The following is a 13,597-nucleotide window of genomic DNA, read 5'->3' as shown; positions in this document are numbered from 1 at the left end:
AACACCAAGGAGGCCCCCTTTTTTCGCGGAACCGAGCGCCTGGTGCAAACGACGGACGGAGCCTTTTTTTTCTCTCGATATTCTCCTATTGGAACAAGGGCCGGAGAGCACGGGAAATTGACGAGATTCCGAGCTTTTAGCTGAATTTTTTTTTTTTTTTTTTTGCTCCGTATCCAAAGTTGTAGTTTGTAGTAAGTCAACTAATGAAACATAAACTGAGATGGGGTGTGGGTGATGATTAATCTTCGTTAACTCTCGAAAGCTCGTCACGCGAGCTAGGAGTAAAGAAGGTTACGATGATTTCAGTGCTTTTTCTGTCGTGTTAATAATTAAGTTTAATCAGGCGCGTCTGAGCGCATTTTACAAAACTATAGCTTGTACAGCCACGCGATACGTATATAGGCTCCGCACAGCAGCAGCGGTAAAATTACCAGCTGGTTGTGGTATACCTATACACACACTGAGAAGATGAGCTGTTGCGGGGGGGGTGGGGGAGCCCAAGTTTCGTTCGCACTTCCGTGGCGCCTGCGGGTACCTTTGCCGCACCAACAACGAGGCCCTTTTCTTTCGGCGCCCATTGGGTAACTGTGTGTACAAAAGCGGGGGGTGGGCAGTGCATTATCTCTTCCTCCTCGGCACCTCCGGTGTATACACACACACACACACACACACACACACACACACATATATATATATATATATATATATATATATATATATATATATATATATATATATATATATATATATATATATATATAGACGCGTGTGTATACAGGCGCGAGAGTTATTATCTCTCTTTCTTTTTCTCTTGCTGCCTGGGCTGCTTCCTCTTCTCTGCGAATTATAATGCGCCCTCCCTCTCTCCCTCCCAACTCTCTCATTACTATTCGTCGTGGCGGCTGGGGCCCTGTTGGCGTGTAACGTTTATTTTATTTTATTTTATTTTTTGTTTTTGTTTTGTAAATTTATTTCAACTCCGTGTGTCGGCTGCGAGTGTTTCTAATCTGACGCTCCGAGTGTTCGATGATGGCTGACGAGCCCCGGGGGAGCTGTGTTTTCCGCTTTGCTATTTTTTTTTCCCTTCCTCTTCTTCCTGCCTTCCTTGTTTTTTAGCTCGCGGTGATTTTCATTGGTTTCCCGATTTGTTGTTACAGAGGATTTGGCTGTTGTTGCGAACGAACAGAAGAGAGATCGGTATCTGTGGGTTGCCGATTTTCGTGTGTACATGCACACACCTATGCCGACAAAAGGCGTCGTATGGTGTGAAAATATAGTGCAATCATATAATTCTCAACTTTGGGGGAGTCAAGAGACAATAGCCACTAGTAGTCTATAGCAAATTAAGTCGTAAAGCTCCTCCGGTTGGAGTTAACACCTTTACTCTCGACGTTTCGAGCAAAGACAATGAAGACGAGCAATAAATTTTGGAGGAAGAGGGGAAAAACAAAACGAACATTCACGCCTCGTTTTGGTTAAAAGTCCGGAGATCCAAGGAAACGTGCACACGCAGTTGTACGACGATCGTCATCGTCCATCAACCGATTTATCTGGCGTAATTAGGCTAATCCGCCTCCGACACAACGAGCGATAAAGGCATATTACAGTACACGCTCGCGCGTATGCTTTACACGCTATTATACACGCCTGTATATATGTATAAAAGCACACGAAGCAGAAGAAGAGGGGACGGAACAAAAAAAATCACCCTCCTCAAAGCAAGAAAGAAGCCGAGGAATGCAAAAAAAGAAAATCGAGAAGAAGAGAGAGAGAAGGGAAGTATATACTGCGTATATATATATACATGAGAGAGAGAGAGAGAAAGGACCTGCACTCGGCTTAATATTCGCACAATGGGCGGCCGTGTTCTCGCGCCGTCGCCGTTGTTGTGGGTATATACATATATATATATATATATGCGTTTCCTCTCTCGCTCGTTTGCTCGTGGCTTCTTTCCCATGGCTCTGTGATTTCAAAGCCAACCCATTGTAGGAGAGAGAGACGGAAAACACATCGTGTGTCAGGTGCGTCATTGTGTACACGCATATTATGCCCTCGAAGGGGTGCCCGAGAGGGTTAATTGCGCGACCCACCGAGGGATCGTCTTGACGACAGCTCCTTTGTATACGCACATACGTTTTTCGGCCGAAAATAAAACCTTCCGATGGTCGCGTTTGCATCGTGAATCAACGACAACCCCCTCGCCCCACCACCCTCGTTGACAAACAGCGGAACAGAAGCACAACGAAACGATGCGAAAAACAACAACGACGACGACACTGGAAACTTTAATTAAAAATTCCTCGGCGCGAATGCGCAAAAATAAACACGACCCCCCCCCCTATGTACGCACGTGCAATGATAAAAGCTCGTCCTCAACTTTGCGTTTAACGACAAACTGTACGCGTGTGTGTAACTGCATATTAATCAATAAAAGCTCCTTTTCTCTCTCGCCGGTATGTACCGAAAGGCCATTATTTCCGTAGCCAGGAACAACAACAAGTAACAGTAGCACCGGGGAAGTTTGCAAGCCCGATTGCCGGGCCAGCTGGTACATGCTCTGCACGGCTTTTCCCTCGAACTTTCGTCGTTATCTTCGCCTCTCCGCAGAGCTCTCGCGTTTTAACAGTTTCGACTTTTGTGTTCACCGGCACGCGCGTCCACAGATACCTATACTTGCCTACCTCTGTATGGGTATAGCTTTTATTATTATTATTATTATATACGTTCATGCACACAAAGAGAGAGACAGAGAGAGAGAGAGAGAAGAGAGAAAAAAAGGCAGCGATAAGGCGAATGACCCGGCAGTATAACAGCCGTGCCGGCAGCAGCCGCTGACACCTTGAGAAATGATCCCAGACGAACTTTTGCAGCTGCATGTGTATACATATATATATACCTGTACACCCTGGGTATCTATGTACGGCTGTTGTTGTTGCCTGTTGCAGCTCTGCGTGTACCCACGTACAAATATATATATATAATATACATACAACTGTCAGGAGCGACGAGACGTTTTCTCAGGGCAAATTTACAGTTTCGCGCTTATGTACCTACGTGTGTATGCACAATTGCATCGGCGACAGATTTATTGGGGATCCGTTCGGATCTCTTATTCAATGTTGTGTGTGTATGTGTGTGTGTATGCTATCGGTATACTTGCTCTGCTTTATTGCTCACTATATACTTATATAAAAAGGTATATAATTGTACTTTGTGCTTATGCATAATTATATTCCATAGCATGCTTGGGAAGATCGGTATTTTTGCGTACACCCGTACCGAAATCGGTATGTCGTTGGGTTGTTGAATTTTCCGTCCGATTGGCAAAGTGTGCTTGGTTACTCATACCAACTGCAGCCTTTTTGCAAAAAGTAGCACATTAAATAATCTCCTAATAGAAAGAGAGAGAGAGAGAGAGAGGGAGATCGGTGTCAGTAGGGTCACACAGGGTCATCTACCCTTTGAGCCGCGGTCTGGGCTTTTATTGGATTAATCGAGCGCTCGCACGGCGTGCCCCTCGTAATACAGATATACCGCTACCGATGAACGGATTCTCTGCTTATTATTGGCTGCTGTATATACCATGTATATGCACCACCGCCATCGGGAGCTGCTCTTTGTGCAAAGTACAGTTTTCTTCCTCTCTTATGTAATATACACGCGTGGTTATATATCACTCGAAACGATTGTGTCTCTGCTCTTCATCTTCTTGTGAGTAAAGTCGTTCAACTGCATTGATTAGACATCGACACGAGCTTGGATGCTTTTTAGTAAATATTACTACAGGACTCAAAATCAAAATTATTAATAATCGATTCACCTCTATACACGAGTTCATACCGATCGACTTTTTTTTATTGTAGTATCGAGAAAGAGGGAAACAAATGAAATTGCATATCCGTACCTGCATAACAACACACGTTTCGCGAAACAAGATCAAAAACCATCCTCCGAAAAGGCGGGACAAAAGAAGGAAATATCAACTTCCACGTTGTGTACATTGTGTAGGTACGTGTGCCATATCGCATTCCCTGCAAGTGAAATCAAACCACAAACAACCCCCGGCTCCCTTTGTCACGTCGAATTTCCGGTTATGAAGGAAGGAGAGAGAGAAAAAAAGGAAAAAGAATTTAATTTGCCTGCGTTCACGTCGAGTACCTATAAGCCAAACAAACAAACAGACAAGGGCTCTCGATTACCTTCCCACGGAAATCTCGTAACCTCCCCGATTCTCCCTTCTGTAGGCACCGGTTCCTTCAACAATGGGCCAATGGGTACACAAGAGATCGGTACTCACGCACTTGACCGTTCACGGTCCACACGTGAGAGAAAAGTGCCGAAAGAAGTATAAACACACGAGGGACAGAGCTGTACGTATGCGTACACCCTTGGTCGTGTCATCAGTTTTTAGACAAAGAACAAGTGGGTACCTAATTTTCGAAAATGTACACACTACCGTAAGCGCGGACAGGAAAGCCCCTTGTAGCCGATTTTCGTCGAAACGCCACTCTCTCTCTCCCTCTCTTCTTTCTTTCTCTCAAACCCACCGTATTCGAGCTCTGTACCTCTGCCCACACCTGTATAAAAGCCTGTACGTGGGTGCGTGTGTGAGCTCGCGCAGCCAATATTCCTGTTTGAAAAGATGTAGCACAGAGAGAGAGAGAGAGAGGTATGGAATCTGGGTGCACGATCAAGCGACTTTCGTAGAGTGGCCGTATGGGTACATAATATATATACCTTTAAGACATAAGGGAGAGAGAGAGAGAGAGAGAGAGAAGGATGGCGAGGAGAGGCTTTTGTGAGCAAGCGGTCGCGCGCGTAGGGATGACTAACGAGCCTTTTTCCTCTCCTCTCTTTGGCCGGGTGCATGCATGCGGCCGGTGGTCGTCGGCGAGTCTGAGGCCGCTGTGTAGGTATATGTATACAGGTAGTACCGGAGACCGGCAGTTCAGAGACCGCGACGCTGAGATGAATAATAATGAGAGAGTGCGAGAGAGGAGAAACAGGCTGCTGATGCTGCTGTTGCTGAGCAGAATGAGAGAGAGAAAGAGAGCTTTTCAGGCAAAAGAAGGGGGAGGGGGGAGAGAACGGAGAGGGGAACCGGCGAATTCCGCACACCTACGCGCCCGTGGTGGCCGGACCCCCGTCTCTCTCTCTCTCTCTTTGACTCGCTTTGCTGCTGATGTTGCCTTACCTTATTCTTCCCATGATGCTCGGTGTGTGTGTATATATATACGTCGAGGGCCCTTTTGGAATTTTTCTGCTCACGACTGACCGTCACCCCCCCTGAGTCCCCGGTAGCGGAAGAAGTAATTTCGAGAAACACCCACCGTACGGAGACTCTCTCTGTGTGTGTGTACGTATAACATCGGTACGCGTGGGTGGAGCCATGTACATACATATATACTCGTAATTCTTTCCTTCCAGCTACAACAAACAAACAAACAAACAAACAAACGCCGCAGGTAGGCACAAGGACATGTAGGTATATCCGTTTCTAAAATGCGAGATAAGAATGAGTAAGCCTCTTCCTGAATTCTTGACCTTTTGCCGAGGGGTTCCGTGGGGGTCTGGGGAGGGGAGGGGGTAGAAAGGTACGTATATATCCTGCCCGTCCATATACCTGCCTACTTGCACGGGAGGCAGCCACCGTGATAATTCTTAAAGATGATTATAATAACATTGATGTGTATATATGTATATACGCATTGTGCGCACAGCGAGTGCAGAACGAGAGAGATACGGGGACGGGGAACGCTGGAACGGAGGATTCGAGGGCCCAGTAGAAAATAGAATCATTAAACCGGATTATACCGGTGAATCCCCCTTTTCACTCGGGCCAATCAGCCGTGAGACTTCCCCGGGCCGCTCCATTCACTTTTTCTTCTTCATCTTCATCTTCTTAAAAAGCTCGTTCCCGACCTTCCCTTTATCTTCTTCTTCTTCTTTTTCCTCTTCTTATGTTGTATAGGGTCCCCCCCCCTTTTTTTCTGCTATACACCCGTATACAACCGAAAATTCCTCGCGCGCTAGACAGCGGTGCAGGTAGGAAGATACAACAAACAGAAATATCATTTGCCGCCTTGCACGAGAGAGAGCTTGAAGGAAAAAAAAAAAAAAAGCAACATAGGGCCCGCATAAGTATCTACTGTCCACACATACACACACGCGTAGAAATGCCAGTAGATACACGTGAACGCGAAATCTTCCAAATCTCGAGTGTTAAAAGCCGTAGGGGGTCATCCTTCGCATCGTGGGTAATAATAATCTCGTCCCAGGGAAGCGGACAATGCGCGCATTTCCTGCTCAACTGTACATATACAGATACTACACGGTTGTGGTATGCATATGTGCACACAATGTATCACAGACGCATCAACGCCGACTCTTTGTTGTCGAAAATAGATACAAAAGAAGGAAAAAAAAAAAAAAAAAAAAGAGAGAAATGTAAAGAGATACAGATACATACGATCAACGCCGAGAAAAGGGGAAATGAGAAATGAAAAAGGGGGAGAGAAGGATAAACAGCGTATAATCAACAGAGTATATTATACAGTACATGCTTATTGTGATGTGTGTATTGAAAAATTCACATCTCCCAGGACGTTGATTTTTTACCAGTGAGAAAGGGACGCGCAAAGGGCAAAAGAGCAAGGGAAAGTGTATATATATATACCTACATACGGAGCCCTTAGGCGGCCACGTAATGCGCGCAGAATGTAGCACCACTGGCAATCCTCTCTCTCTCTCTCTCTCTTTTTTTCCATCCTTCTTTATCTTCCTCTATCCTCTACGCGCGCGAAGAATTATTAGTGGGATCGCGGCTGCTGCGAGTCCGGCAATAGGTATAGATGTATATGTGTGTATGTACATGGAGGAGGGAAAGAGAGAAGGACCCCCTGGCGAGGCCACCGAGAGGATCCCTCTTCATGCTTGCCAGGTACCATATCCTCGAGCAGGTACGAACCTGAGAGGACAGCGCGTGAACGGGAGATAGAGGGGGTGAGGTGCACAACACACACCGCAGGCGCCTGCAGCTTCTCACCCCCGTTGTACGAAAAAAAAAAAAAAAAAAAAAAAACAAGGAAAGAAGAAAAAAAAAGAGAGAAGATGGAAAGAACGAACGCCAAAATCGACCTACAGCCAACGCACTGGGGTATATTGTATATACAGAGGAGGAGATCTTTTCGGGCCTGCCGACTACGACGGCGATGGGGACGGTGGGACCGTTGCTCGACGCAGAGAGCCTAAAAAGCCCTCCCTCCCTCCCTCCCTCCCTCTCTCTTTCGGTTTCTTCGTTGTCGTAGTGTTCCTTTGAATCTCGTTCGCTCTCCTAAGAAGCCTCCCTCCCTCCCATTCACAGCATTTTCAGGGGCTGCCTCCGGGGACCACCGGCATGCGATTGCCCTCTCTCCCTTTTTTTCTCTTGGGTACGCGCATACACACAGGTATACCTCCGTCCAATGTAATATACACACTCATAGATCGGCAGCACGCAAATAAATCCTCAATGAAGAGGCGCTAGCTCTTGATGGCTATTATAAGGGATGTGCTCTCCCCCTCCCCCTCCCCACCCCCTCTCTCCTTGAAGCACATGCCACCGTCGTCTTCCTTTCTTTGCTTTATTTATCCTTCTCGTTCTTCTTGAGAATGAACAGAACGGAGCCGGTGAAAATTACGACCGGTGAAAAGACCATCTCCTCTCTCCGTCTCTGTCCCTCGTGTGTGTATATGTGTATATATATATATATATATATATATATATATATATATATATATATATATATATATGTTAAATACAGCAAGCACGAGGAAGTATATACGTGTAATGATCGGTAGTCCTCTTCGAACTTAATGTCTCTATGTGATGGGTATATACGCGTGTAACGGGACGCGGAAATCTGGTATAGCATATATATATATATATATATATATATATATATATATATATATGCGTATATATTGTACATAAAGAGGGGATTTTGTGTTTATTTTACACATGCGACCTTATTTTTACGTGTATTTACAATGACACGCTGCTTCTGGGATGTCTCGATTTTTTTTTTTTTTCTCTTTACTTTTTGGTTTATTCCTGCTCCTTTATTCATTGAGAGGCTCTCGAGGCAAATTCCAGCAGCTCGCTCTTGAAGAAGCCCTTGTGTACAGGTTATGGGTGCCTCCACGCGTTCTCTGACAAATGGGTGCCCTCAAGTTGAGAGAGGCGTTTATTATATGCAGGTACAAGGTATTGTATATATACTGCACGCGAATGCAAGCGCCCCGAATCGAGAATAATGGTAATAATTGTGAAAAAGGTTGAAAACGAAATCTTTTTGACGGAGGTGTCTCTGTATACCGACAGATCCTCGTGTCCCACTCTCTCTCTCTCTCTCTTTGGCATTGTCAAAACACACAATATACCTCGAACCTTTGCGAAGAGTCAATTTTTGTGCCTTTTCTTGTACGAGTGCGTTTTTCATTTCGTTTTCTCTACCTTTCAAAAGTTTGCGCCAAATCGACACGTATATCGTGCACATAACCTATTTACACACAAGAAGCCGGTAGTCATATGCGGACGCCGCATCGCGTGCCGGCCGGCCGGCCATTGTCGCCCGCCTGTACATGTGCCTCTGATTGCCGTTGAGAGTAATAATACAAGATAAAAAGAGGAAGGGACGTGTGAATTGCCGAGCCGAGCGCGCGCGTGTGTGTACGTGGCGGCGGGATGACCAACTGCCAAGTCTTTTATTATTTAAGCTCGTACAATAGCCCGAGGTCGTACAAAAGGTGTAGAGCACACCAAGCCATTGTTGGGAAAATTATTTAGAGAGAGAACGAGCGTGGTAACGATATTGCCGCCGCTCTGGTTGTTGCTGGTGCAATTGTTCGCGATTCCGGGAAGCTTTTTTTTCGGTCCCGGTGGCGTGCAGCCTCCTTTCAAAAGGATGGCCATTTTGACGAATCGAATTGAGTTATTGTGGCCCAGGGTGATAATGCGTTCAGTTTTGTCGAATGGCGTGAGAGATCATATCTCGTTCTATGGTCAATGAATTTCTTTTGTACGTGGATTGAAGATGAATTTAAAAATGAGACTGGAGGGGGGGTCCCGAAATTCCCCAAGCCGTAATTAACCCCGTATGTTTGACCAGAGCTAGGCAGAAGGGAAAAAAAGGAGCAAAAAGAAAAACGTGTACCCTACGCGTGCGTGTGAAAAAAAAGAAAGGAAAAAAAAAAAAAAAAAAAGAGGAACTGACCTTCTCCTCGAGTGCCGGGCCTTTTTCCATGGCGTGCATCACGGCGTCCGAAATACGGCTGTCCAGATGTCTGACCGCCCTCTCGACGTTCAGGGCCAGAGGGTCGTTGTGATCGTTGTGGCCGTCCACGGCAACTACCAGTCGCTCGACCGTTTCGACGTACTCCGACCAAGCAAAGTCCAGCTCCGAGACGGGCTCCGTCAGGCATCCCCTGAGGTTATTCATGACTTTTTTATATTGCGTTTATTTACTATCATTTTTTTTTTTTCTATTTGTATCGTATTTCTTTTTTTTCCTCAGCCCAAACTGAGCTGTATTCGTTCTAAAAATGTGATTTATTATAACGCTCTCTTGGATAAACTTCATGCGTAATTTACGTGTACGAAAGAATGTGGGTGGACGTAACAACCCCAAAGCTGGATTAATTTTTCTTTGACGAGTCAAGTGTATTTGAAATCCGTGAAACAAAAGTCCGCCTTGACTATGAATTTTGTTTCAATCACACCATTGTTAATAGTAGTTTTCGTCGGATAAGTGCCATCGTCTCCGGGGCCATTTTGCGGCCCAAGGGACGTAAGGTAGCCACGGAGCGATGGCACTTTTGTGGCGAATGCTATTTTTCCTACCGAGGGCACACCAGCCTCTCAAAAACGCCCGAGGTAGGAAAAACTATATAATGTCTCGTTTTTGGGTCAATTTATTCCAAATGTAGAGACCATTTAAGTTTTCTTTAAAAAAAAAAAAAAAAAAAAGAAATAAAAGAAATAAAAGCCATTTCATCGGTTACGTGAACATTCATTCGTAACGACAGGCTCACATCATCATAAAAGCTGATATTAACAAGGATGCTTGGCATTGTAAAAAAAAAAGTTATTGCAAATAAGTCAGACAAGTATCAATTACCTCGGTCTTTTGTGCAACTATCGCGTTTGTCCGACGCGACGAGTGGCACAATAATTATATGCCCTCGAAATCGGCACGCAAGTCCTGTATTTACAAAAACTTGTCACTTAACAACCAGAGCCGATTTCAAAGGCATTGTCCCATTATACCACACAATGAGTAATTATGACGAAAGGCCCCAGCCCAGCCGTATCAACCCCGAGCTAATTGCACGTATTTATAGAAAAAAACACGCCCATAGCACCAAGATTAATATCGATCGCCGTATCGGAAAAAGAAAAAGAAAAAAAAACACCACTGACCTCATGACGTTGGTGCAGAATCCTCGACACGGCTTGACTTCGCTCGGCACGGCCCTGCACTTGGGACAGTGGATCATCCGGAGTAGAGCCTTGTAACAGGCGTCCTGCTGGCCACTGGTGCCCGAGACGACGAGTCCGTCCGTCTTCTCGAGCACGCTCTTGCCGAGCGTGAGCGCCTGTATGAGGACCCTCGTGGCCTCGAGGCTCTTGCCGAGCGAGTGGCCGATCTGCTTGGGCACGTCGCCAAACGGCTCGATCTCGTCCATGGTCCTGTACAGGCAGCTCTTGAAGCTCTCGGTGAAGTCCTGGTGGGCCTGGGTGGGATTGACCGCCCGGTGGTAGGCGATCGGGAACAACTTGGTGAAAAAATCGGCGAAGCGCTCGTGCAGCTGCTCTTGGCTCAACGGCTGCTGCAAGCTCTCGGCCGTGTTGGCCGGCGACACGTAGTCCACCATCGCTTGGTACAAGCTCGTTATCGAGGGCTTGCTCTGGGCCGCCATTGCACGGTACACCTGGTTGAACAGCGTCAGCGTCTTGTTCTCCGACTGGCGGGCCAACACCGTTACCGTTTCTGCAACCATCAACATGTCATTATTTTTACCTTCGTTTTTAAAAGCCAAAGGGTGTGACAATTATTTTACTTGATTTTCTTGGGCTATCGTTGTCGTTTGGATCGATTGAGCAGGCACTACTTTTTAGGTTACACAAAAGCGTAGATTAATCATTAAAGTGACACGTGTCGCGTTTGCCATAGGCAGTTAACTTTTTTTTTAATTGGGACCATTTAGAACCAGACATGCGATTCTTTGGGCTTTAAGAGCGAACACGCGAAATTACGACAGCCGGAAAGGAGTCATTAATTAACCTAATTTTGGTTTTTTCACGTGCAGAATCAACTGCAATTGGTAAAATGAAGGCTTCCTGTTTTTAATCCTCAATAATTACCTACAGCAAGTGCATGCGATCAATGAAAATCGGTATTTCTTCTTAAAAAAAAAAAAAAAAAACCGCACATAACCTCACAATTGATTCACGTACCGGCGTGTTCGCATTTCATTAAAAACAATCTTATCTATTCCGGGGAAAATGAGGAGGGAGGAAATTACTTTGTAAAAATAACCTACACCGATCGCTGTATAGCCCGCACAGAGGGTAATGCAATTTTTCCCCGAGCTCGATCAAATTCCTGCGCCCCGGCAGCCGGCGGTCCGACGCAATCTCTTCAGCAATCCCATTATCAAATCCCATTCAATCCACGCTCTCTCTCTCTCTCTCGTGTGTATATATATCCGAGGGCGATCTCGCCAAAGCCATTCAGCCACTTTCATCTTTTTTTTCTTCTTTTTTTAACCGTTTCTCTTCTTCTTTCGAACGACTAAGAAAAAAAAGAGAAAAAAAGGAGAAGGGAAAAAAGCACTCGAGAATATATAAGTTGGCCGGCACGAGCTCTCACTGATCGGTGCATAGTGCAGGGCGCTTTGTGCCACGGGGATACAACACGAGCGCGCACAAAAGAATCGCGACTTTGCATTCCCGTCGTCGTCGTCCCCATCTCGTTGTTGCTAATTTAGAACGCAAGTATACTTACAAGTGCTCGCGTTGTACTGTGCATTCCGGAGCAAAGAGAGGAAGAGGCTGCGCGCGTTAGCGAGCTCTTTCTATTTCGAGTGTTGCTTTGAGCGTCTTTCTCGACGTTGAGAGTTGAATTTGTTGTTTTTTTTTATTATAAGCTTTTTGGTTTTTTTTTTTTTTTTTTTTTTTTTTTTCTAACTCCCTTTTAGAGGTTAATCGTTTGAAGGTTAGATTGTAAGGTTAAGTGTATTTTTTTGTGATTCGAAAAAAGTGCACGTAAGTAATAGAATTGATTTCATATGAAAAAAAACAACCCAAATGAAGAATCTTTTGATTGATTGCACCGAGTCACGTGTAGCATACAATATATTTGTAGGATCATGGAAAGGTCAAGTTTGAATAACAAAAGACCCAAGAATCGTGTTTTGGTCAACAACGACTGTGCATGGTAATTACTATTGATTGAAGAGAGCACAGTGTAAGGGGCGCGTTACTAACATACCGACTTTGTTTAATCATCGAATAAAAATAAAGTTTCAGTCCACGTACAATTAGACGTATAATAAACCGTTATTAAGTCTTCATTAGCCAGAGCGATTGTTACTGTTGGTATTTTTTCCAGAGCAAGCACATGTTCCTATAAAATATTCATCTAGTGTCGTTCTTGCGTGTGACCTTTAATTTGGTTGGTACGATTAACCAAAGCCAGTTTCGGTAAGGGCTAAAAGTTCACTTCCGTTCGACCAATGTGAAAAGTTTATGGTACATCTAGTCCAATTTATGATACATTTATAAGTTGACACTAGAGCATATTATGTATATATTCTGATCAACTAAAACGAACAATTTTGTAGGGAAAAAGCGCACGAAGCGAGTGTCATTCGCGTTATTTGATCAAAGAGAGCTTGCAAGCTCCGGCAAATTTGAATAATGAAAATTTCACGAGGTGGGTTATTAACAACCATTCCTTCGCCCGTCGCAGGTATGGCCACGATAATTAAAGGGCTTGAGTACGCTATACATATGTATGCGCGCTGTCGAAACTTTCGCTCGAAATTATCAGCAAGCCCACGCCGGCACAAAAGCGAAATCTCTTCCTGTAACGCGAGATAAACAACCCTTTGGGGGGGGGGGGTGGGCTCTGAAAAAGACACCGAGAAAAAAAAATAGTTGCACATGAAAGCAATATTGCTATCTCACGTATCTATTGTTATCAGCGATCGTGTTAATGTAACCTTTCTTGGAAAAATGTTTCCAAACGGGGAAAGGGTCGCTTCGGCATCGTCCATCCTCGGCTGATTTGACATTCATAGGATCGCAAGGACGTTCGGGAACGGGAAAGCAACTTTCCCAGGAAAGCCGCAAAGTGGAAAATTTCCACTTTCAGTTTGAAGTTATTTCTCGTACACGACTCGAGGACGAGGGGAAGGGAAAAAAAAAGTCCTCACCGCGTACGAAAAAAAAGGTAAAAAATGCGTTAACGAAGCGGCATCCGTCATTCGGCGCTCACGGAGGCATCCCCGTAGCGAGCGGTTTCACCTCGTTACAAGATTTTTCCATCAG

At 45.1% G+C, this 13,597-nt stretch overlaps 1 protein-coding gene across 1 annotated transcript in view; it reads right to left on the bottom strand.

Moving 5' to 3' along the window:
* The window catches only part of dally (division abnormally delayed protein), a 126,907-nt gene that overhangs the window by 48,706 nt on the left and 64,604 nt on the right, over positions 1-13,597 (bottom strand). The window contains exons 3-4 of the mRNA XM_023391254.2: positions 10,463-11,033; positions 9,258-9,468 (exon numbers count right to left, since the gene is read on the bottom strand). Coding sequence (XP_023247022.1) covers positions 9,258-9,468; positions 10,463-11,033 — 782 coding nt within the window. The remainder of the gene's footprint in view (positions 1-9,257; positions 9,469-10,462; positions 11,034-13,597) is intronic.

Source organism: Copidosoma floridanum, unplaced genomic scaffold (genome assembly GCF_036245765.1).
Source record: "Copidosoma floridanum isolate Cflo_tuat_1 unplaced genomic scaffold, Cflo_Japanese_pri ptg000001l, whole genome shotgun sequence".
In the NCBI taxonomy this organism is placed as follows: Eukaryota; Metazoa; Arthropoda; class Insecta; order Hymenoptera; family Encyrtidae; genus Copidosoma; species Copidosoma floridanum.
The sequence above is the reverse complement of the archived record's forward strand: the minus strand, read 5'-3'. Positions and strand labels throughout refer to the sequence as shown.